The following is a 26,755-nucleotide window of genomic DNA, read 5'->3' on the forward strand; positions in this document are numbered from 1 at the left end:
ATACAACTTCTTGCTTTTGAGAAAGGTGGCCAAAGTATCATAAAAGGAAAGAACTCTGCAGTAAACGTGTTCATTTCCACAGTAAACGTTAATTCCTGCAGTAAACCAGGAAGATCATCATAAGTCGTGCAGTGTCTTAGTGGATAAAGAAAAAAATGTGGAAAAATACTAATTTGGCTTCAAACCACAAAATCATTATTATTGGTTTTTTAATAACTCATTAAGACACTAAATGGGTTTGTACTTTTTGAGAAATTGTATTTCTATGTTTTGTACTAGCTTAGTTCATTAGCATTCAACTTTTCCTTACTTTCCATTTATTACTGCTCCTCTGAGTGTAATGGAGCAGTTTGAGATGAGCAGGGTCCCAAATTCCTTTGGTGCTAACACATGATTTGTGGGTACAGATTAGCCATCAATTACTAGGCAGAGACAGAAATTGCAGAGCCAGGACTTCAGATTCCCTTGTGCTAAATCCATCAGGATGAACAGATTGTAAACTGCCCATTGCAAACATGATAGGCAGCAATTTAGCGTCATGTTAATACTTCATAACCTCCATCCCTTACATTTACAGAGCTTTTCCCTCCTGAAGCTTTCTGAAATTGCATTCTCCAGTCTGGACCAAGCAGTTCAGACTGAATACGAATAGTTGTGAACATTAGCTTCTGAATGATTTCAGGGCATATGGAATTTTTTATATTTAGCTGCATAAGTCTGAAGGACTTGTTCCTATTGTTTGTTACCATCTTATAAAAAAAAAAAAAAAAGAGAAAAATACTGACTTTCTTGATTTGGGGTATTTTTTATTGTTTATCTGTGGTAATAAAGCTTTCCAGAAATTGATTTTTTTAATACAGTCTATAAAATAAACCTCTTGCAATTTTTTCTGTTTTTTTTTTTTTTCTTCTCACTATAGAGAGCAACTTACAGATGAAGAGACATATTTATATCGAATCACTACAGAATTGCTAAGGTCATTTTGGTCAGTGCTTCAAGTGATTCAAGCTATCTATCACTTTTGCCCTTCAGTAATCCAGAGATCTTGATGGGGACAACCCTGCTCCTTTTGACCCCAATTTAATTTCCTTTCTCCTATAATTTATTTCTATTATTCTTGCTGCCTATAATCACCCTCTTTTCTTTTCCTTGGACAGCTAAACTGTGACTTTTATTACCCACAGTTATCCCACAGCTCTCCAAGTGTTTGGTTTTACTATCCTGGAAGGTTCCATCTTCCAAGTTACCTTTAAAAACACTATGAACAAGTAAACCCAAAAGGCTCTTACAAGCTTTCAATGTCTGCTGAGTAGAGCTTACCTTGTCTTGTAAGTATGATCCAAACTACAGGAAATAGTAGAAGAATGGGGAGACATTGGTAAGGATGGTAAAAAAAATGTGTAAGAAAAAATGTGATCCTAAGGCAATTTGGGTTGAAAGGGACCTCAGGCAGCCTCTGGTGCAGCCTCTGGTCCAACCTCCTTCCACTGGAGAAGGAGGAGACTGAAAAACAACTGGTTTTAGTGTCTTGCCATTTGCTCTTGAGATTGGCTTGATTTCTCTCCTCCCATGTCCTCTAACTGAACATGTGAGGAGAGAAAGGATGTCCTGGTGCAGCCTCTCAAGCACAGGATGATGGGCAGGAGAGCAGAGCCTCAGAAATCAGCACAGGGAAGGAGACATGAAGGTGGAGGAGAGTGGGGTGAACAAAACTGGTGGGGAAGGTGGAGCTGATGGAATACAGAAAGTGCTAAAGGGATATGGGGCTGAACTGGCAAGGAATCTGGAGGAAAGGCAGGGACCACCTTAAATACCAGCCTTGGATAAGTGCTGATACAGCATCTGAGATAAGCAAGGGTAGGAAGAGCAGAACTGAATTTTCCCAAGTCTAGTAAACGGGCTGAGAGGCTTCTGAAGATGTTTAAAAAATATTTGAATTAACCAGTGTTCTGGGTAGCTCCTCAAAAGGCTGTAAAGGGAGGCTGTGAAGAGGAGATCCAAGTGACTACTGTGGAGATCCAACACTACTAAGGAGTTCTTAGCAGATGTGTGCTCAGGGACTTGTGCGATGCAGGCAATAGAGGGAAAATGAACAGTGCAGATCCAGAGTGACCAAACTAGCTGTCTTCTTTCCTTTAAGCTTCTCCTCTTTTTATGATCTCATCTTTGACTTCCTTTAAGTGCATACAGATTTTCATTTTACTTCAGAAGTGCCGTTATTCCAGTTCCACTGTACTTAATCAGATGTCATCTCTTGTTTATTCTGAACAATGCTGAAAAATTCTTTTAGAGAGCCTTTTCTCTAATCTAACCTAGAAAATTGTTCCTATTTCCAGAGAGCACATTCTTTTGCTTTTTCTTTTGAAAATAATTTCCCTCTCCTATCGATTGCAATTTAAGAAATATCTCAGTGTAACCCTCTGTTTTGAAGGGTGAAAGCGGGAAGATGCTAGAAGCAGAACAATTTTTGACATTTTAATTTTCGAATTTCAATTCTAGAACTGCCCACCATCATCAATATGAATGCGCCAAAGTAGGACTCAGAGCATGGAAAATGTATAAGTTGCACAATAAAAGCAGCTTCAGCAACAAAGGTTGACCTGAGACAGAATAAAGCGCTTAAAGTCCAGAGGGCTTTCCAGTCAGACTGTAAGAATTTCAAAGTAGGTCAGACCAGCTGATGGTGTCACATTAAGCCTTGCTCTGAGATGGTTTTAAAAAGAGCTCAGGAAAGTCCTTTTCCATTCTTTATATTCTTTTGAGACTAACAGAAAAGACAGGGCTGTCATTTGAAACAGAACTGGATTGTCTCAAAGATAATCCTATGAGCTGGGTGACTGCTTGTATGATAATCCATGAACCAGAGAAAACTGTGGCATTTCAGACTCATTACAGTTGTCACTGGTGGGTGACACTGGACATCACTTGTGACACACATCATTAAAAAAGCATCTCAACTGGTAATGACTGTGATTTTTGCATGATATGGTTGAGGCACATTTTGGAGAAAGATATTAAGGGCTTCAGTGGAGGATTTAAGCAGCATGAAAAGAAGTGGAAGAGACAGTTCTTTTGTTCAGCTGTCTCAAGCAATGGAGGCTGGAGTGTAGGAGGAACTCATGGGGAAGAGATGTTTACACATGAATAGACTATACTCTAAAATGCAGCAAACAACTTACAGCCTGTTTTGGTTTATTTGCTTAAAAGAAAAAGGAAAAGCACATACCCCTAATTTACAGCAAATGACTTCTTTAACAGTCTGCTTCCAGTTCTTCCTTCAGTGATGACCTGTAAGAGTGGATCATCTGCAAGGCTGTAGGTATGCAGATATTGTTTTAAGTTTCATCTTGATAAATTTCTAATTTGGTCAGTGTGCAAGCCTGCCTTCTTTGTCTCTGCATCACAGGGTGGGTGTGCTCTAAAGGGAATGGAATGCCATAGAAAATAGATCTGCTGAAGAGAAGAGGTAATTTTCACAAGTACTTAAAACCTATTAGTTTGCCAAGTGCCAAGGCACACTCAGTGTACTGACCTAGAAAAGGGTACTGGTGGAAGAAAGAACACTCTCCATTAAAAGTTTAAGGCAACATCTGTTTTTGTCAGACTCCCAGTAAAATCACACTCATAATTCCAAAAGGAAATCACAAAATCAGAAAGTAAATGACTTCACTGAGTACATCCTCCCATCATATTATTCTTCTAACCAATCCTTTTTTAATGTACTGTCTCAGTTCAGTATCTCAAATGATTTATTTGATTGGTGGGAAAATACAAATTGGTGTAAACAAAATATTCTGTCTGTATACACATAGTACTTTTCTACTGAAATATTATTTACCTAAAACTGATTTAAAGATAAAACATTCAGTTTTCCTAGGACAAGATGACTGCATCTATGATCAGATGTGAGTATCCTTATGCTCGTATTTTGTCCTATTTCCCTTCCTACATTGCATGGATGTAAATAAGTTACTTTTTATAGCTTCTTTTACTTTAGGGTAAGGTACTTCATACATGCATAATTTAAGCAAGACAGTGAAACTTCTAGTAAGGAATATCTGAGACAAGCAATCTTTGTCTTAAGAATGCTCCTCAGTGATTTCAAACATTATCCCCTGAAGCTTCTGATATTATATTGTTTAGCCTCTGCTTAAAGGCACCACTGTTAGTCAACGCACTTTTCTGACAGGTTTAACACTATATATTCTGCACTGCATTTCAGAGAAAAAAAGATCTGTATCAAAAAGTAACTAAATTAATTTGTACCTGAAAACACTAATTTGGCAAAGGAACAACATGAAACTGTTCCATGACTCATCAGGCAGTAATACGATGTTCACAGATACCTGATGGAGAGCTCTACTCCAACATGGGCAGAAAAGCTTTCTGATGAAAAATAATGAACAAATGAAAGTAAAGATAAATCCAGGATGTAATGACTGATATGTAAAAACACCAGACCCTTCTGGACAGTCTGTTTGAAAAATAAACAAGTTTTTAACGAGGTATTATATTCTGCTTGCCAGCATAGAAAAACAGAAAAACAAACAGGCCTTCTTACAAGCTACGGAATGCTTTCAGCAGTCTCTAGATCTTTAAAACTGAAAACTGCTCACAATAAAGTACATGGAGCAAGTACATGGTCCTCAGGAATCCGCACCGAGAAGCCGTTCTGGGTCAAGGTGTGTGTACAAGCATGATTCCTGGTCAAGTAAGTACAAGTGTGTGTCTCTTCCAGCAGCCAGGCAAAACTACTAGACAAGAGTATGCCTATTTCCCTCAAAGTGTAGAAGACAGGGATTAAACGTTTTGCATCAACTAAATGTCATTTTGTAATAAATTTTGAAATCATGTTTTCAGAAATAAAGGAATGCCAGAAAGAAGTGCAGTGGATCTAAACAGTTGGTGGGAGCTGTATCCTACCTTTGGGCTAGTGAGTCTGCTTTCTGGTTGCATTTTTCTGTGTCCCACTTTCTCCCATGTTGAGGTAATGTTAGCTGTTCAATATGGCATAAATACCAATAAATGTCAACCTTTGTTCGCCTTTTCAGCTGTCAAGGGGCTTTCTTATTCACATTGCTGTAAGGTTTTATTTACGTTCTGTGCAAGTGGATTTGAAGACTGTACATCTTCTACTAACCCAGAAAGATATCTCACACCTGTTAAATGACAAGGTGGCAGAAAATAGGTTTTATGTAATAAATCTTATTTCAGGGATAGTGAAAATTTAATCTCTAAATAACAAAAGATGGAGAAGTCACAGTGAATGTGACAGCAGAACATGGACCACTCTAGTGTACAACACAAACAGACCTTTCTGCCCTCTCTTACTTGGACTCAAAAAAGATATCATGTGCAAAGTAGATACATGGTTTGTCTTTTCTATTAAACATAGAAACTTCCTCATGCTCTATTTAATTTTCTTTTTTATGCATGAACTATGTTCTATGATTAAATATATTCAGATGTTAAGTGTAATTAAAAATTAGCATTTAAATAAAATTAATGAGTGTATCAAGAAAAAAAAATACCAAATAGCTGAAAGAAACATAATAAACAATGAAAATCCGGGAGAACAGGCAATGTAAAATATTAGAAGGTTCCTCCTGTCTATGAGGTAAATTGGCCTAAACAAATTCTTAAATCCACAGCTCAGGATTTTAAGCTAAGGATACAGACAAATTAGTATGGTTGCTGGTGTTGTTATGAAATGTCATTCCTGTTGCTCATTTATGTCCTGTCTCGCTACTGCCTTGGAAAAAGGTGATTTGCTGTGGCATATTGACCTCCCCACCCAGAGCAATCATCTCATAACTTCTTATTACAACTTCTTTTCTATTTCTGAACTGTTGGTATCATTTGAGAAAAAGGTTCATAATGTTTAAAGGCCAAATTAAACCCCAAAGTAACACATGTAACCCTGGTAACGCATCTGAGAGAAGATTACTTACGGGGTGTTTCAATTGCCAAACAAATGAGAAATTTTCTATTCCTTGCATATTAAAAAGATTACTTTGGCCTGCTGTGTTGTTTAGCCATTGGAATGAAGAAATAGACATAAATGAATATAAAATTATCGTTCAGCAAATATAAAACTTTACCCGTACTCTTAACTGGCTCAGAAAACTTCTTTTCAGCATAATCCTTTATGCATATCCTCCATAATTTTCATTTAGTAAAGTTAATACCTATTGCTCTACAAGTCTTTGAATACAAAGTGTTATGTTAGTGGTGCATATTAATATGATGTTATTATTTGCTACTGGAAATAATATTTAACAGGCACAACACTATGATAATTTGTTCATGTTTAAATACTGAAACCAACTTTTGAAATACACATTTTTAACTGATAGGATATAAACAATATAAATGGTCATTTGAGCTGAAATGTTTTAAAAAGCTTTACATTCTAATTTGCTTCATCCCTTGTTTACAACTGAAAGTGTCAACATTTAGAATCCATATTTAAGTCAATGCTAATATCAGTAAACTTCTGTTTAAATTAATGCAAAGCATAAACTGTACTGGAAAAGAAATTACTCACTTTACTAACTACTTCTAAAGTCTGAAAGTCTGAAAGAGTTTGAAAACGTTGTTCCATACTGTATGTGCAAAACCGCATGTAGTGTCTTTGAAGGACTCCAAGTGGCCAGACACCTCTTGTACCAGCTCTTCTCTCAGCAAACATTACAGACATTGGGACTGGGGTTGCTGTCAAGCCCAATGGTGACAACTTTCGGGAAACTGTCACTTCTGGGCTTTCAAACAACTGGTCTGGATGTGGGAAATTTGCAGAACTGGAAGCAATAGCTGGAAAGCATCCTGAATGTAAGTAGTACTGTTGCAGCCCTAATGGGGAGAGAAAATGTGGTTCAGTACAGCTGTCATGTACTTCAGGAATTACACTGTACTTCTTTTCTTTTTTTTTCTTAACATCTGCATCCTGCTACATTAGCATATGTATTCACACAAGATTTTAGAATAAAGAAATAAATCTTTTCTTGTAGATAAGAAAGACAATAAATTACAACAGTTTACAGCTAACAATGACAGCCTGAATCACTCCACAAAAATCTGATTTCCCCTCAGTTTGAACTCTTGGACAGTTTTGCTGGTAATGTGAGTAGAACAAAATGTCACAGTGTTCAGAAGTAGATTTGACTTTTTAAATACAGCTAGTCTTTTCATCAATTCAACTAATTTTGAATTGCTGTAGGTGGAAGAAGTGTCACTGAAATTAACAGATCAAATTATTATAATGGTTTTAACATGTAGTACTATTTTTGGAATTTCTTATACTGAACAGTGTAATAGCTTTTAATTCTCCATGATCCTGGGCTGTACTAATACATAGTTGTATACAAATATGGGATTTAAGAAGTACAAAACATTTTATTCCACAATTCCAGACGTTCCCAGATTTTGCAGCTCCTGGAGCACAGGAAGGTAAGTCAGCTGCAACAGCAAATTTACCCTACAACAAAAGGAACCACGTAGTAGTCTTTACTACAGCTCTATTCAAATTTCTATAATTTTCCTTAAAGGTATTGTTAATTCAGTGCAAAATTGCCTATTGCAAAATAACCTTCTCCTAATTTTTAAGGGAATGCAGCTTTTAGATACAGAATGACCATTTGTGGTCACTACTATATGTTCATTTATGTTTTGAGAGAAGTGTGATCTAATTAACACAGTTAAAAACTCATGCTGCAGATAGTATACATTTTAGGACTTTATGAGGATATTACTTCCTCTTGACCTCTTCTCAGTAAAACTGAGGTACATTTTACTCACTGTGCTTTTCTGAAGACAAATAGTGGTGTCTAATAAAAGAAATCACTCATGAACATTTTGGTTGTCTGACACATGGTTATCCATGTGCTGACCAAGCCTGCTGCTAGACTGTGAATCTTTGAAGAAATCTAAATGCCTGTGGATGGGAAGCACCGTAGGACACCTACAATGCAAATTTGAAAGTAAAGAATAGTCTGAAACTATCTGTGCATCAGAAGTACTTTGCAATATTTGAAGTAGGTAACGGAACAGTAAGGATAGATTTATCTCAGGCAACTTGTGAATAGGTTAGCAAAGGTTCTAAACAGCATATTGCAACTTGTCTGCTGTGCTCTGACCAATACACCAGCAGAGTTTCAGAGCTGGCCAGCCACACTTCAGTCATATAGCTCTTAAGAATCCTCAGTAAATGCAACATTACCACTATAGTGTCTGTGGGAGAGGCTGAGCACAAAACTGGGAGGTTTATGAGCAGGCATTGAAGAGCCAGAATGATATTGTCATTACTTTTTAAATAGTTTTTCCTTCAGACGTAGATGTGCCTGTCTCATTTCAAATAATTTTACTAGAGCATTTTGTAATAGGAGATGTGAAGCTTACCTCTAATAGCACATTGTTGATGATGGGGTTAAGAACCTCTGCCTTCATACTGCTCTGTAAACCAGAAAATAGAATGAAATGCCAGGACAAGAAACACATTTAACAGAAATATACTCATATTTGAGAAGTGGTTTTATGAATTTTATAAAGGTCTTGCTTCACCTTGATTCTTATTCATACTGTTTATCTCAGTATTCACGGTAAATGTTTCTACATTTCATACACACTTCAGTATATTCACTTCATATTTCTATCACAGAGTACAATGAACTAAGACAGCTCCAGGGTTTTATTTCTTCACTAATTCATGTACCACAGAGTTTCAAATTGCCTACTTTCCTATGGATGTGAGACAATAACATTATCGTCTCTGTATCAGCATCCTTCTCATCTCCCACAAAATTTTTAACCCCTTGTTCATTTTCAAGGACACAAGAAGGAAAAATACAGGTCAGAAGGAAAATGAAGTTCTTAGAAGTTACACGAGTATCTGTGGTTAGGAGGAAATGAAATGCCCAGATTAACTCCCCTGCAGAAGAAAAACCAAGTGACACTCAGACCCCAAACTGGAGGCGGTGTATGTTGTGCTGGACAGTGCAGGGTGGCTGGTGAAACATATCAGCATGCATGGCACTTTTGTCAACTACCAGATAGGAATAAAGATGGATACAATGAGAAGTGACACTACTAGAGGCTAGAAAATCAAAATTCATTAGCTCCTTTGCTTTTTAAAATGTCAGAAGTTCTTCTCTTTTTTATTCTCACTGTTCTTTGCATTATGGTTTTTCAGAATGACAGTAACCTTCTGCAAGAGTTGCTTTCTTTCAACACTGAACACAATACTGATTAATTTAACTGAAGGATTTCCACTTACAACCTTATAGCTTTCATATTACACATTTATAGAAAACATGAAACACCTTAATTGTAGTTTGGAGAAAGATGGCAGACCAAAGGGAAGACGGTTAGAGAAAAGAAGGGCATTTTTACTGTCAGTTACTAGAAAATCCATTACGAACTGCACTGTTTAGTTGATTGTCAATAAACTGAAAAAGATAGAGAGCAGTATCAATTTAATATTATTGGTTGTATGAATCAAGTTTAAGTTTGAAAGAAATACTGAGTGGCAAGCAAAGCTTATGGTGTGATTCTTGGAATGTCCTGCACAGGGCCAGGAGGTGGACTCAATGATCCTGATGGGTTGCTTCCAACTCAACATATTCTATGATTCTGTGATTCTTACTTCTGCTTTACTGCTCCCTCAGAAACATTGCCAGCATTATAGGCTATGTGTACAGCCAGCACTACAACTAATGTCTGAATTATACAGATATAACTATAGGGGTGGCATTTTGTTTGAAAAAGCCATCATTTTCTGTTCTAAGCCATTTCTCAGTTTCCCACAAGCTAATGGATTTCGCAGGATACTGGAATGTGTTTGCAAACCCGGGTACTGTTGGCAGGTTAAGGAGGACGCTGAACCACTGGGATATGCAGGAAGATGTAGATTCTCTACAGCCCTGTGTGACAGGTGCTCCTTGCTTTCCTACTGATCCTGGTGAGCAAAAGGCCCCACATCTTCCTCCAAGAGTTTACAGAGATGGCACAGCACAGAAAGATCACCAGACTGCCCTACTATAGCTCTCTCCCATAGTATTTTGGCAGTAAGAAGTGTCTTTGAGCTCCATTTCTTATCTGTTCACACAAATCTCCATAGAAGCAATCTGGTCCTAAAAACCGAGTACAGAATTGATAAGAACAAAATGTAGAGCAATGCTTACAAAAGCTTTAGTTTCCATTCTAAGCTGAGCTAGTTTAATATTTCACGTGCAATTTATTTTTATATATTTGTGCATGTATTTATTGCAAGTGTCCCACAAAGATATGCTAAAATACAGTACCAAAATGCAAAATAAGCATTTCATGTCCTAGAGTAATGGGAAGGAATGTAAATTATTCAGAATAAAAGCAACTCAATAAATCATGTTCTTCACAAATAAGTCTAAAAAAACTTGCTCAAAGACGTGCTGGAAGAGTTCACGGGAGAACTGGGGAATATTTCCTTTGATGTACGTTCATGTTTTCAAGGAGCAATCAGGAGAACCAGAATTTATTCTTCTCTGATGTTTACAGGACAATTTCAGCAACAGCCCAATTTTTACCTCTGAATCCTGCTATAATACTCAGATGTCAGTCATCTTTGAAACACCTTGAAAGGCAGGGTACTATTTCTAGCAAAGATGTTCACAGACAAAAGGATGTTTCTAAATGGAATATCTTGAGATAGAGTGTTTTTTTGAGATGGATGACCAAACAGATTTTGTATTCTCTTAAACTTTTTGAAAATATAGTGGTACTAAGCCAGGGGATTTAGGAAATGCTAAGAAGACAGCTCGTGAAACCATCTTAAGGTATTGCAAGTATGATCTGTTAATGACTTTTACACAAATGCCTTTAAAAGCAATAAGCCGAGCTGGAGAAGAAAGTATCATCAAGCTGTGGGGCCCTTCCATGCGAGAAGACATAAAGTGTTGAGCGGTGATCAGGAATACGAAGAATGGTGTCTAGAAAGAAAGATTTTAGAAGGCAGGGGACACATTGCTTATAAACTTTCTCTGCTGCAAAAATGCTCCATGTTCTTGATCTGAGGAAAGAAGTGGTCTCTTTGCTGATGCTGCATATAAAGCCACTGGACTCAGGCAAGAATTTCTGTTTCAGGAGGGGAACTATGTTAAAAAGAGCACAAATGCTACAGAAAATGCTATGATCTTACCCCAGCTGCTGTTACAGAATCAGAAAACTTCTTTGATAAAGATGAAACTTCATTGCACATGGCACTTGTTAAACTGGTTAAATAAAAACAGGAGAGACAAATATAAAAATACATCCTTGACCTGTTAATGGATAAAAACCCTCTGACTGCCCCAGGCAAAACTTCATCTTAGAAGCCAAGATGTTCTTAAAGCAATTTTGCTTCTAGTAATTTTTAAAATATTTAGGGATCAACTTTGTTCATGATAGAGTTTTTATATTCCTCCACTGAAAAATCCACTGCTGACTACAGCAGCAAAATGATGTTGTGTTGTTTCGCATACTAGTCTTTTTTGATAGTGCAATGTTTCAACTTTTTAAATTCTAGGCTTCTAGTTTAACTAATGTTTTTTCTGATGATTGCAGCAACACAACTCCTAGGAATACTGTTGGAAATAAACTTGAATGACAATAGTGAGAAGTTTCCTATATGACCAATAAAACATGTACTCTGTGCTAAAAGGGGAAGTACACTTGTGGTTAAAATACGAGAAAACAAAAAGATCTAGTTCCATTCTGAGATCATTCCTTGTTTTCCTAAGAATTCACAAGTGCATCCCATGGAGTCTCATCCTGCAAGGCGCACCATACCTCAGCTCTAATTCTGAAAAATACTTGAACAAGTTTTTTTTTTCAGACTGAAGTGTTCCTATGGACTTTGCTATTCTTAATAGCATTCCTAAGGATAAGTACTTGGTTAAATCCTTTACTTTCCTAGGACTCAACCGTTTAAAATATCTTAATGTCAAAATCCACTGAAATCAGTAGAATTGATACCCACAGAGAGCCTGAGATTTGAATTTTGAGTCCCACTAGACAGACTGGGTGCTTGAATTCATGGAAGTTTCACTATGGTTAACTACAAAGTTGGTGACAAATGTGGTCTTATTGTTTACAATTACAGATTGATTTTTGTATATTTTTGGCAAATGAACACTAGATAATGAAACTGTATTGGCAGATAATAAGACTGCATTATGCACTCTAAAAGCAGATTCCATATACGCAGGCACAGTATCTTCTGCAGATGGAACAGGAAATGCAACAAAAATTAGCACGTACATTTGCCTCCTGGAGCAGAAACAACTTTTAACCTGTAAATAGGTCATGTTTTTGTAAACATACATATGTCAGCCATGTCAAAAAGTGACAGGTAGCCTATAGAACACGATTTCATGAGAAAATATAGCACCAGGACCCCTAAAGCCAATGCTGTTTGTTGACCCATGAACTTACTGTGACTTGAAGTGCCAAAATCTGAACAGAACTTCATGAGTTTTAAGCAAATGTCAAAATGTTCATATATGAAGTACATAATACTCACTTTGTCAGTACTTTTGCTTGATCTTGAGCCGTCTTTTCTACTTCCTGACCATGTAGAATTAATTCTGCTACTTTATGAAGCTGTTCAATACAACGAGCAGTTACCTCAGCCAGACTTTCAATGGACAGCATGTAGATTTCCTTAAATTAAAAATGGGAATAATATAATCAATAATAATAACATTGATGAATGTACTTATAGACATACATGGACAAAATCATTTCAAGCATAGGAGCCCTTCCTTCCCCAGTTGGAAATATCACCACACACATAATGAAACAATATCAGCCAAAATGTCATCTTCGCAAAGAACACTGGAAAATGAAATATTCACAGATCATAAAATACAGATGTTATACTTGTCCTGAAAAATTAGTAAGAACAAGTCTATCATTGATTTGGCTGGGAACTAGGTCAGGGTGTTAAACCTAGTCCTAACAAACAGAAAGATCCCTAAACTCTAGAATAAGTAATAAGTATTTTCCTATGGAGCCAAAAGTAATGAGTTGTCTCTCAGCTGAATCTCCAGAGAAGAAATGAATAATATGCAAAATGAAAAATGGCTTTTATCAGCAATGATGAAAATCTCTATCTAGCACTACGGAGTTACAAATTCCACAAGCTGATGCCAGTTGGAAATATGTAATCACATAAAAATCTGTCATACATACAGTGTATATATTTTCTGTCTCCTTCTTAGACCTTTTTGTAAGGAAACATTACAAATAATTTCTTATTAGAATTATCTAAAATCTTGACAAAGATACCAACCACATTTATTATTGCCATAGCCTGACAGAAAATATTCAATCACAATTAACCTTATCAGGACTATCTAAACGAACACAATACTTTCAGCCCTAAGAGCTGTCTTTCATAAAGAGAATAAACATTTGTGAGTTGCCTAAATAATATTTCTGTTTTGTCTGTTTGTGATTTAAACTGTTCAAGACTTCAAATAAAGTTCGAACATTTTCCCCACGTATTGTCACTGGGATAAAGAGATACTAAGGAATGTTGCCATATGACTTTCAATGTGCTATTGACATTACACCACGGAATCCCTCAGCTCAATCTATGTTGTGTATACACAAGCATACACACAAAAACACAGATATAAAACAATAAAAACAATGTGATAGTCAGAGGACCTGCTACTTTGATATTTAGTTATGGAAACAGAATAACAGTAAGAATATTTATATAAGTTAGTCCCCTATTGGGTCTATATTGAATAGCTGTATATTATTATTTCTTACTACTTCCATGAGTTTAAAAAATAAGGACATGTAAAGCCAACACACAAAGATAAAGAAGTAATCTTATCAAACAAAGTACAACCATCTTCCTAATGAAACTTCTCCTCCAAAAGTTATTTTACCTCCACAGTTTTGTTTTTGTTTACTTTTGTTTTATCACTGTCAATTTTATCATCTTCGTCAGTTTTTTCTTCACCAGGTTCCCCAGGTTCTTCTTTTAGCTTCTCTTCTATGTCTGCTGGGGTGGAAAAACTGGCTTCTTCCAGCCATTCATGAGCTTTTTTCCTAGCCTGTCAAACAAAGAACCCAACCCCAAAAGTTCAATTAGAACAGAGAATATCAGATGACGTTCCTGAACATCAATTAACAATACCTTTAATTACTTCCTTTTTACACTCGAAAAGATTGAGTGTAAAGACTGAATATATTAAGCCTCTGTGTGATATTTAGTTAAGTGTATACTTAAGAAACTGTAGGAAGAACTATTTTGACTGCATAAAGATGGATCATCCATGGATAATTCCTCTAAAGGAATGATATTCCTAACAAATACAGGGAGTTGGCATTAATACCAAAGTTAATAATATTTCAGCTTTATTAGGTATCATTTAAGCAAATTTACATGGAAATTTTTCTTAAATAGTTGTTTTCCCAAATGAAAAAATAAGAAGTGGATATAAAAAAAGGAAAAAAAATTGGAGATGTAAGGAAGATGTACTAAATTCTTAAAGGAAAAATAAACAGAAAATCACTATATCTTGAGCTGCCTTCCCAGCCATGAAAGTAGATCAAAGCTGAAGAGTCTTGAAGTTTTATACAACTTCAGACTACTGTTATGCTTAGTAGGAAATTTATGATGTCACTTTTTTAACATGAAGTCAAATGAAAATACGTTAAGATCTAAGCCTAAGTTAGTTATTCATAGCCTATTTATGTAGCTAGAGACATAAACATTCATTTGAGCCTAAGATCAGCAGATTAATCAGCTTTAAAGGAACTGATAGTACAGATGTGACTAGTCATGACTAGCTTCTAGACATCTAACTTTTAGATGATTGAAGTACCATGAGATAAATCTAAGACTTTGCTTCTAGCTAGGAAGGTCTGAAGAAGTCCCTCAGAAGAATAAATGTGAGGAGCAAGAAAAATGATTTTGAACCTGAGCTTTCTTCCCAGTATGTTAAGACCAAATCTGCCGTGCTCGTGAGCGCTGCTCTGCTGAGACACCCCTGGTTCAAGGTTTTCTAACACTAAAAAGTGCTAGTTAGTTGTCCAAGTCCATTGCCTTACTCACCTCACTTCTTCCACGAACGCTTTTCTATATTCAGCATTTTAGTCTCTCTCTCCTTCACTTTGCTTTCTGAGCTGCCTGAACTGAGCTAGGTACTGCTCTGTGTCAGATTTCAGAACAAAGCCCTCCTTCTTTATCCAAGAAACCAAAGGCAGCTCACTAACAGGTGCTTACCTTATTAAGTTTGTCAGGAGTAGCAGCAACGTGCAATTCAAACAGCAGTTCCGTGAGCATGCTGACAAACTCTTCTCCCATATCTGCTGCAAGAAAAAACAAGACAATTTTTGTCATGGTGTTACTGCTATAATATTTTATATGATAAAATTCATCCAGTCAAATCGTTTCCCCAAGCATTCCAATGCTTCAAAAACAATGACAGTGACACCAGAAAGGGATGTGTGTGTGTGGGATGTATATGCTCAAATAAAGAAGAGAACAAGGAACAGGGATACCTGTACAACCAGATATGCCAGCTTGACACTTCAACTGCTCTTTCTACCACATTCTAAATTCCACTAAGTTTCATAAAAACAGCTCATCATGGCTAGACTTCAAGAACGAAGATTTGGGGACAAAAACAGGTAAGAGGGCAAGAAATGGCATGATCCCATGTTATATGACAAAAAATCCCTGACCCACAAAATAACCAAAGAAGAGATACTAACCTATTCTTTCAAACCAAGGAACAAAAACTGCAGCACAGCCAGATATGAGTAAGTTTCAGAAGAAATATACTGTTCTCTCAGACTATTCATACATGCTCTCTATTGCTCTGTCTGCAAACCACAGCTAAGAGGTGTGTTTTATTTCAATTTTAAGGTTGAGATTTGCCTAAATGAAGAATGTTTTCTGGTTTGCTTTGGAGTGACATGCCTCAAAGAATCTGCACATTTATTTAACAAGTTAAGAGCAAAGGTAAGTATTGATAGTATTTGAACTTCATCTTTATTACATATACTCCTTTGGATACTTGCAGATGACATATTCTAACATATTCTAAGTTCCTGAAAGTTAGTATTTTGGTTGGTTCTGTTCATCTGCACTTACTGCGTTTGGAATCTACATTAAGATTTCATGCTGGATTACCCAAAATCCAGTTTTTTAGCCTGATGACACTAAAAGGTCAGAGTCCCCATACTGAGGTTGATAAAAGTCCAGCTACTTCAAAAATGAATTTCATGTCTTGCTGTATTCCCATTTCTTTTGCTCATTCCTTAGGTAGGCCAGATTTTCCAGTTTTATGCAGATCTTCAGCACTGGGCTTAAAAGCAGAGAGCCATTACTTTCCAATGAGTTTGGGGATTTTGGTAGAACTATTTACAGTACCTTGCAACATATGGAAAGGTGGTAAAATCTGATACTCAGATTATACTCTCCTAGAGGGAAGGACATCTCACCCTTGCTTGTAAAGAGAGTGCTCATTTTTGGTGCTATAAAGTAAGTTAGTACTTAGCAGAAAGAATTCTTCACCTGCAACGACCAAGAGACTGAGCTTTTGTCTTAACAGCAGGGGAACACGTGAAGAAATTGGTTGTCTGGCAGGCCAAAGAGATGCATGGAGTTATTTTCATTCCTGCCCTTATCAGTAAATTTTGGCAATAGGATTTTCAGGCTTTGCAATACAGTACCTCTTGGATACACTGTACTCACATAAAACAATACCAAATTGTTTTATGAATGGTAGCATGCTGAAAACTGATAAGTGCTTCATTGCATCAATGCAAAATTACCAGAAATGTTGATAGCTGGGATATTCAATTGAATACTCACTTTGGTTACCGTCTCCCTTAACCTCACATATGAAATTTTTGGTGTAATGGCTTTCAAAATGTAGGTAAAGCTACTTTTTCAGATATTCTCCTCTTATTATTTCATAAACAACTGAAACGAAAAGAAGCTGCAGTGAAAAATACATGAAAGGTGTGCATAATCAAAGTGAGAGGAAATATTAGAGAGAAGGGTATGCATGTGGCTTTCTGCTACTTGTGTTCTTTGGCTTTTTTTTTCATATCAATTTTACACCTATCTGAGCAAAGGCACAAAAAAATACTATGATTTCAAAGTCGCCAAGAACAAAGCCTAGCCCAAATCCTTTCCTGAAACAGCCCTCCAAAGGTCACTGCAGTAATTTCTCCTTGTGTAGGACTAAAAGTTTTATGGTAGAAAATAAAGCAGCACTAACATCAGAATCTCATTCAGATTCTGACAGTCTAGGATAAGAAGGGATCCTGAGAATTTGCATAAAACAAACTGTCACCCTTTTCAAACACTTGAATGCAAAGTACTGGTTTCTCTCCCATCTAATCTTTTTTTTTTTCTGAATATATATAGCACTGACAAATAACACCACATAAACAACATGACTCGGATGCCAATAAAATGATAGCAAATTAGCAATAAATGGTAATTAGCTTGTTTTCAAATACTGCTCAGTGGCTAGATAAGATTTTCAAACACCACCAGTTAATCTCTGTCTTTTTTAGGAGGCTGTCTTCCTTACATAAAGGAAAAAAACACATGCTTTATTGCACTAGGAAGCACAAATCAAAATCTTACTGAAGGCAACTTAGTTGTAGTTTTAACCTGTTTAGCAAGCAGAATTAAGATCAAAATTCCTCCACAGAATTTAACATACCCTGCTATGTCTTGCTATATTAGCTAGCTTAAGTAAAAATATATAATTCTGTGTAAGAAATACACTATAAAAGAGCATACGGCTTACTTGATTTTGTAAGTATAAAACCTATTAAGGTGTGTACAGAATTGTAGGCTCAGCCCTAACAGAAAGCTGCTTTGAGAAGTGATTAACCTTTCTACTCTTTTGGTTCCTCCAGTGGAATCAGAAATTTATCTGTAGTTCAAATACTAATAAATCTTGAGCCTGATCACACCAAAGGATGTGAGTAATTTTGAACTGCTTCCTGAAGTAAGACCCATTCAGCTGTAAGGTGGAGAGAACATGTGTGGTTATTATTTCCACTGTCATAGCAAAGAGGATGTGTTTCACTGCTGAGTGGTTTGCTTTTGCAGGGGAAAACCTGCAGCACACTTTGACTTGGTTTCACTCTTTTTTTCCAAGGTGCTCATTGCCTTGGTTCCAGCCCATTCAAAAGGCCATGCAAGGAGCATGATCAGCAGCTGTGCTTTATTCAGAAAACAGAACTTCTGACCTCCAGAGAAAGCATCACTTGGTGCAAGAAACAGAGCTTCTCCTGGGGCTGGTTTCAAAGCAAGGGACTATTTCCAATAGAAGTTAAGGAACAAAAGACATCTCATGAATCCTCACCACTAAGCAGGTAATACACTTTCTTGACTTCTGTTTTGCACAATGCCATAGAGGAATGTGGGATTTTAAAGTTTAACAAGGGGGGAAAAAACAGCACAAAACTCTACCATACTAAGACTTTACGCCAAACACTCTCTGTCCCCCACGATGAGAAACAATGAGCTCCTCGTGAGAGAGATCAGGCGAGCTGAGTGAGCACTGCCTCAAGGAGCACTCTGAGCAGAAATGACCTTCCCGTTAGAACATGCAGATGTTAAAACAGTTTTCCTAACTTTCCAGAAGACCAGAGAAATCATATCTCACCATCTTGCAAAATGTAGGTTTTATGGGCAATGTACCCCCCTTTTTATGTTTCTGTGTTTCTAAAACACAACAATATGGTGTTCAGTGGCATCAACCAGTCTTCAGTCAGGTCAAGGGGATTGTTTCTATTAGCTATAAGAGGTTTGGTATGGATCTCACAGGTCTGGAGACATGAATCATGCCGGCTTTAATCTGACTTACTATCTTTCTGCTCTAACCTGTTCTGGGGAATACTAAAATTCCTGACCTGTTTAAGACACCTGTTTTGCCCCTAACCAAAGCATCCACCCATTTTATTGTAACTTTTGTGAGCTGATCTATGGACTGTCATGCTGGACCCATTCGCTTCAATTCTGCTCTATATCACAGTTATGGCACACTTGTGCTACTTTAACTTCTTTCTCACACTCCACATGCCCTGTCTTGCGAAGCAATATCTTTAAAGCAGTTTTGCCACTATGTTTCAAAGTGGCTTCCATTCAAAAAAATTCAGGGTTCTTAAGTCTCTTGATTACACTCCAATCTTTTACCAGTCTAGCAAGGGAGGATGCAGAGTGAGGAGCAAGTTGCTGAACAGAATAGAATTTTTAAAAACTCCAAAACTTTCAGAAAATACAATTTCAAACAGATTCTGTGAGAAAAATTCAGTTATCCGAGAAGTTACTATTTTCTCTTATTTTTTTGCTTTCATTGATGATAGAGCAAAGTAATATGATATTTATTTATATTTTATTTCCTATCTCTCACACTTCAAATACAATATAAATTCAAAATTAGGCATTGATCGACTTCCAGAACTTTTAGAGTATTAATTTTAATCTCTACCTTATGAAGAGTATTAGGATATCGAAATTATAGTTCGGTTTGTAATTTTTTTAATTACTAGATAAAGAAGCAACAATTATTCATATAGTTAAGTCTCTGTATTTCTAATTACCTTTTTGTGCCTGCATCACTTCATCATCTGATTCCTTTGGAACAAAAATCTCTTTTATAGCAATTAAATCATTTTTTGCAGTTTCCAACTGTTCTTCATCAAGTGTTGCTAAATGTGCCTGAATCTGTAAAAGAAAGGACAGTATTTCTAACCAAAACAGAGTATTTCTTAAATGCTAATTTAGAATCTGATACCAAAATAGGCTAAGAAATCGAAACTCCCATTATGCTCAAATCTTGTCTCTAACCCTGCAGTGTAGATATATTTTTAGTTCTCATCAACAGAATTTGTTGAGTATCACAAAAGTTACACCAGTCTTGCCAGATCATCAGTCTCCACCTTTCCCCAGAACATGAGTTTTGAGCTTCAAATCTATGGTTTAATTGCAAACTGTAATAGGCATTTTGAGATTACTTGGATGAAGACAGCAGGCAAAAAGAGCACAGGCAGAATGGTTAGTCTGAGCACTCACAGGAAGAGCTGGAAAAAGAAGCCTGTTTCCCCTCCTTCAAAACGTAGCCAAAATTATTGAAAATCTACCTGTCCTGAAGAATGTATGGACAGGTCTTTGCATGTCTCTTGCATGTCTATGCAAGTCCCTGCATATCTAATAGAGTGGCACACCTAAGAGGGATGGAAACAGATTCTTTGAATCACTGTTTGTACTACAGTTATGTGGTGTTAATCCCATGGGTTCCCTCTCTGCCTATGGAAGTCAAGAGAAGCTTGGAGCCTTTTCTCCTCTTGATACAAAATTTTACTTTTATGTTTCAAGGGGTTTTTTAAAATCTTGATAGATGTACAGATTGCCTCATTGTGAGACTGGAGAAAGCTGTTACTTTCTTACTTATGTGTCCTCATGTCTGGATTGTGTGCTCAAGGTTACATGCAAGACAAAGCCAGGAGACTCAACTCAGGTTGTGAGGGTTTACTTAGGGCTTTTTTTTCTCCCTTTCTATAGCATTATCCATTTCAAGGGCTAACCAGGAACTTTTTTTCATGGAAACTTTTAAAATAAAACTTAAACATATAGTTTAATCCCTGCTATTAGAAGCACATAGGACATTAGCAATGTCTTCAGTCCCTCTTGCCCTCCTCCTTTGGCTTTTGGGCTGTTAGAAGAGGTCTCAAGCTTGCAGTACTGTTACATATTTTGTGCATGTGTGCATATATATGTAGTTGAGCGAGCTCATTGTCCCGCTCTGCTCTGCTCTAGTGAGGCGTCACCTTGAATATTGTGTGCAGTTTTGGTCACCATGATATAAAAAAGATATTAAGCTATTAGACAGCGTCCAAAGGAGGGCAACAAAGATGGTGAAGGGCCTGAATGGGAAGCCATATGAGGAGCAGCTGAGGTCACTTGGTCTGTTCAGCCTGGAGAAGAGGAGACTGAGGGGAGACCTCATTGCAGTCACAACTCCCTTGTGAAGGGAAGAGGAGGGGCAGGCACTGATCTCTTCTCTGTGGTGACCAGTGACAGGACCCAAGGGAATGGCCTGAAGTTGTGTCAGGCAAGGTTTAGGCTGGATATTAGCAAAAGGTTTTTCCCCCAGAGGGTGGTTGGGCACTGGAACAGGCTCTCCAGGGAAGTGGTCACAGCCCCAAGCCTGACAGAATTCAAGAAGCATTTGGACAATACTCTCGGGCACATGGTGTGACTCTTTGAGATGGTCCTGTGCAGAACTAAGAGTTGGACTTGATGATCCTTGTGGGTCCCTTCCAACTCAGCCCATTCTGTGATTCTGTGATTTATCAGGGAATTGAACTTGTTGATCCACAATACTCAATCCTGTTGTAGTGAGTACGACTATGTACAAAAGGTTATCTAGGACACAACATGATGTGCATCAGAAACCTCATGGAAACATCCTGCGCAAGTCTTACTTACCTTGTGGTATTTCACAGTAAAATAAAAATAGTGTTGTTGCATGGAATTAACCTAAACTTGTTTCTATCTATCTCTTTCCTGTTTTGTGGGTGAGGGTTTTGGTTGTTTTGTTTTTGTTGTTATTGTTTGTTTTTCCCAAAAGCAGTCCCTTCAACCTTACATGTGGGGTTTGAATTTATAATTTGTCATTTAGACATAATTACAAAAAATAGTTACATTTTATTAAAAAGTACCCCACAGGCCAAGGAATGCCAATTACAAAAAACAAACCAACCAACCAAACCAAACCAAACCAAAAAACCCCACCTTCAGCCCCCACTTCGCTTTTAACAAATTTATTCAGAAAACTTTTTCAGTATGAAAATACCACTGCTGGGAATCTACAAAATTCTGTTAGTCTACTCTTGGAGATCTTCTGATCTACTAGCAGAGTCAATGAACTGAGAGATGAAATTAGAATATATATTTATCATATAGGCCTTAGTAACATTACCATGTTCTTCAGAGAGACATTTGTACACTTCCAGTAATAGTATCTTGGTGTAGTTTTATGTAACTTTAACACAATAGGAACAGAATAAGTAATCTGGAACTCATTTTAATTCACCAGTCTCCAGATGTAGAAGGTCTGGAATTTCTGAATCTAAGTATTTGTGCCTAATACAAACCCAAAAGACTTCAACCTCCTTGAAAATTCTGCAAGTAATTTGGAAGATGTCTGCATTGTGTCACAAGCTGAAAAATACACACTACCTATGGTTCTAACAAAAATAACTTTCAGTTATGAAGTTGTTTGCTTTTAGTTAATCTTGGAGTTAAATTTTAGCTGTATGGAGATTGAGTTCCTAAAGCCCAGGGCTGGCCCAAGGGACCAATTCAGCTTTCACTGAAGATGATGGAAAACTTACTGTTCATGCCACAGGCACTTGCAGAATGAAATTAATGTAAAGATGAATTTTTTTACCAACCATATTGATTTATGCTGTCTGCATACTGTACCTGAGCTTCACTTTCATTTGACAGGATTTCCAGAGCTTCAAGATGAGACAAACCTTGGAATTCATCAAAAAGTAGTCCATAATGTGCTGTTCTTTCAACTGTAACTTGCTGGGCCCGCCTCTGTTTCTCTTTTTCTTTAGCTTCTCGCAAGAGCTGTAAAAATATACATCATTGCTGTTGTTTTATTGATACTGCTGTAAGTGTGACAGATTTTATTAGTCTGCTTCTGCTTGCCTAGGAAGTAGTAATAAAATTTGGGACTATATCACACCTGCAGAACTAAAATTTTAGAGATGAAATAGCTAACTTCTTTTTTGATAAATTTCTCTAATAAAGTATTTAAGTATTATTCTAAGTGGGGTAATTGCTAACCATCTTTAAAAAAAAACAATGAACAGACAAATAATCTTGTTTATATTCGCAAAAGCAATGTCAGCTATGGATAACGTACAATAAATTTAACCACCAATTATAATGAAAGAAAAATAAAAAGGACTATTTCATATGCAGCCTTAAAGAGCCATGCAATCCATTCCACAGACCACAAAATTTGAAGCATATTATTTTCAGGACCTACTCACCTACTTGCATAACTAATGCACCTACAGAAATATTTCCTTTAAAATATTTTTAGCAAATACTAAAGTCAGTTTTATGTGACAGCAGGACTGACAAAAGAGACTGGGCGAATGTGTTATGACTTCTACCAAAGGTGGGGCAGAACTACAGTCTATATACTTGGGGATATTTTGGAGTGATCTTACACACTTCTCTCAGTGTATAAGAGGGATAGAATAGTGTATCCAATATGACCTTGTACTCCTTCCTTCTATTCCAAGGAGGAGATGGCCTCTCATATGAATTTACTACAGTAAAGGTGGTAAATACATCTGAACTGGATCTTAAGTCTCGTACAAGCCTCTGAATACAGGTGAACTCCCATCACTTACACTATTCCATCATTCGAAATTTCTACAATATTCTCTTCAGTGATTCATTTGTTACAAAAGACTTATGATGGTAGATTTTTCCCCTGAAGTCTCCACCTTCAAAAGATAACTAACAAAGTTTAATGAACACATCACTGCAAAGGAAGCACCGTCTTACATGTGCAACCCATGAGGACTGATTTATGTTGTATTCTGCCTCAGATTTTATGTGCAAATTCATGCATGTTGTTTAAGAAGACATTCTCAAAAGCTCGTTTTAACCTTGTGGGCCTTGACAAGAGTTAATTGCTTTTGGCCTACTACAACAATATCAGTCTGTTCATACTTAAAAAAAATACCTTGCTCCTCTCCACAAGGAAGTAAACATGCAGTAAAATTAAAGGTTCTTTGCAATGTCTATTGATTTTCACAGCCCCCCTCCTCTCAATGTCTGGAGAGGTAAAATAATTTTGTACTGACAGCACTTATACTTCTTTTCTGATTTTATAATTTCCCTGAACTTTAAAATATATGAGTCACAACTGCGTAAGGGTACCATTTGTTTAGATGGACACTAAGATACAATTTTTCATAGTGTTAATTCCTAATTAAACATATGTCATATTCCAGTATTACTCATTTCCAAGGAAAGTAGTATAGTTATGTTTATGCTGGAAGATATCTGTCTACAGCTGTTACCAAAACACCAACAATTTGATTTTGTCTCCAGAGTGTAATGATTTATCACCACATATACTATTTTATTTAAATCAGCTATTGCACATGTGATTATGCAGAAAAGGTGACTTTACGTTATCTTTTGTGGTTCTGTGAAGAAAAATAAAGTGGAGCAAATACAAAGCATAATATTTATTTCCATAAACCTAGCCAATATCTATTGCAATAAATAAAGCCTCTCCCTGAGGCATCTGAACTTCTGGAAAAAGAATCTGAAATTGCATTGACTGAGCAGTATTTAAATAAATCCAACCTGAGATAGCGACACTGTTCTTGCCATCAGTGTTTTGGTTCTCTTAAATCCAGGATCACTTTCTGCAAGGACATTCATGGTTGTCTTCCCAATAAATTCCAAAGCATCTAAGCCTCCGGATAATACACTTTTCCCCTGTATAAAATAATGCAATGTGGTTATTTTCTTCCCACTTTATGCTAATATGAACTGTTAAGAGCAGTGCTTTTGTTGACATTGTCTTTGAATGTTCAGGTCCCTAAATTTTCTATACTTAAACTAACAATAGGATTGATACATTTGCTTTGTTCTGAACATATTTTCCAAAAGGAAAAAAAAAGGAACTATACAGATATTTCTAGTTATTTAGAAGACTTACACTGGAGGAAATGTAACAACTGTTGCCAATAAACAAAAAATTATCAATAATATCACAAAAGGGCTGGAGGACATCTCCTATGAAGACAGCCTGAGAGAACTGGGGCTGTTCAGCCTGGAAAAGAGAAGGCTCCAAAGAGACCTTCTAGAAGACAGCCTGAGAGAACTGGGGTTGTTCAGCCTGGAAAAGAGAAGGCTCCAAAGAGACCTTCTAACAGTCTTACAGTACTTATAGGAAGGCTTGAGAGGGACTTTTTTCAAGGGCAAGTGGTGACAGAGCAAGATAGAATGGCTTTAAATTGAAAAAGGGTAGATTTAGATTGGATATCAGGAAGAAATTATTCACTATGAGGGCAGTGAGACACTGGAATAGAAGTTCTGGATGCCTCACCTCTGGAAGTGTTCAAGGCCAGGCTGATCAGACTTTGAGCAACCTGGTCTAGTGAAAGATGCCTCTGCCTATGGCAGGGGGTTGGAACTAGATGATCTTTAAAGTCCCTTCCAACTCAAACCATTCTACAATTTTATGAATATCACTTAAATTTCACCCAATGGCATCTAGTTTGAGGGAACGCATTTTAGATACGAATATTATGGAACCAAGTCCATCATGAACCTTGCTTCATTTAACTGATTTTTAAAATTTAAACACATATGTTTTTCTTGTGTCTTCCTATTTTTCATGTGCACTGAAGAAGTTTCACTGGCTAAAGGTTTCCATTTCAATCTGGATTATGCGTCTGTCAGATACTCAAACGCTGATGTAACCTAATATAATTAAAACCCTTCCAAAGCCTCAAATGGCATTACAGGAGACTTACTGAGACCTTAAGTGATTCTTTTTGTACCACATTCATCCCTGTGGTACAGTAGCCTCTCCAGGCTGCCTACAAGCACATTTCTCTTATTTGCAATCTTATACAATGCTCAAGTAATCTTACTTGAGTCTAGATCTCACAAGCTCCAGGTTCTGTAGCAAGTCTCAGGAATAATCTATAGGAATATCCTTCTGGCCCCAAAATCTTTGATATTAGAATGACAAGGCACTCAGAGTGAACTGGATATACACTAAAAAAAGAATTGTCCTTTTGTAAAACATGCTCCTTGGACAGTTAGTCTTCTATGCCTTTATAGCCCATGTTTGAAGTCTCTCACAATTTCAAGGGAAAACACCATACTGAAGAATTCAGAGGAAAACATTTGCTATGGTAATAGTGTGTAAAAAATCTTAGGGAAGAAGGTAAGACAAAAATTGATGGGGAACAGTATGATAGAGGACTTTGCAAAAGCTGAAACACAGAAAAAGAGAAAAGGATGAAGTGTAACACAAAATACAAGTACAGTGTAATAGGAAAGAATTATTTTGCCTCACTGACTCTGCAACCAGACCTCCTTCTGGGAAGGCTTATATGAAATGACAGACTAGATAGAGAGGTGAAGGTAAAGGTCAGGAACTTACAATACAGAGTTTAGCAAAAGCCTTAAAATAAGCAAATGGATTATTTTCTTATTTTATCAGCCTTCAAAAATTATAACAAATCAGTTTCTCTGGAAGGACTTAACTGTAAAAGTTATTTACAGTGCTTCACTTTTTTTTTTTAATTTGATAGTTTAATTTAACAGCTATTTTGTCATGGAAAAGACTAAAAACAGACTTACAACACAACTGTTTTTACTAAACCTATAACTTAAAAAATGTGATCTACAGTGAAGTTGAACCCAAAAATAATGAAAAATAACTAGAGCAGAGAGGCCAGCTAAAATGACTCACTGTGTTCTGTACAGCATTAGTGATAGCTGACAGCACCCCACGAGATCCAGATGTAGGAGAAGAAGGAATATTCTCAGAAGAGCTTTGGTCCAGAGAATCTTCTGCTTCTAATAAGAGGAAAAAAAGCAGGTTACGAGCATACTTTCGACTCTGCAAGACACAAATTACAGTAAGATGTATTCTGTGATGAAAATCTTAAAATTTTGTACATT

The 26,755-nt window shown here is 36.8% G+C and overlaps 1 protein-coding gene across 3 annotated transcripts in view; it reads right to left on the bottom strand.

Annotated features, from left to right (window-relative positions):
- Positions 1-6,114: 6,114 nt before the first annotated feature.
- FAM114A1 (family with sequence similarity 114 member A1) overlaps positions 6,115-26,755 on the bottom strand; it is a 34,196-nt gene continuing 13,555 nt past the window's right edge. Inside the window, exons 5-14 of one of the 3 annotated variants that reach the window (XM_017804704.1) lie at positions 26,544-26,650; positions 24,416-24,550; positions 22,496-22,648; positions 19,609-19,732; positions 15,257-15,342; positions 13,914-14,081; positions 12,533-12,672; positions 11,171-11,243; positions 8,398-8,451; positions 6,115-6,852 (exon numbers count right to left, since the gene is read on the bottom strand). In XM_017804704.1, coding sequence (XP_017660193.1) covers positions 6,751-6,852; positions 8,398-8,451; positions 11,171-11,243; positions 12,533-12,672; positions 13,914-14,081; positions 15,257-15,342; positions 19,609-19,732; positions 22,496-22,648; positions 24,416-24,550; positions 26,544-26,650 — 1,142 coding nt within the window. In that variant the 3' untranslated portion in view covers positions 6,115-6,750. The remainder of the gene's footprint in view (positions 6,853-8,397; positions 8,452-11,170; positions 11,244-12,532; positions 12,673-13,913; positions 14,082-15,256; positions 15,343-19,608; positions 19,733-22,495; positions 22,649-24,415; positions 24,551-26,543; positions 26,651-26,755) is intronic. The other 2 variants (XM_017804690.1, XM_017804697.1) reach the window with 2 other exon arrangements.

This window comes from Lepidothrix coronata, unplaced genomic scaffold, assembly GCF_001604755.1.
Source record: "Lepidothrix coronata isolate B3197 unplaced genomic scaffold, Lepidothrix_coronata-1.0 Scaffold0, whole genome shotgun sequence".
Classification (NCBI taxonomy): Eukaryota; Metazoa; Chordata; class Aves; order Passeriformes; family Pipridae; genus Lepidothrix; species Lepidothrix coronata.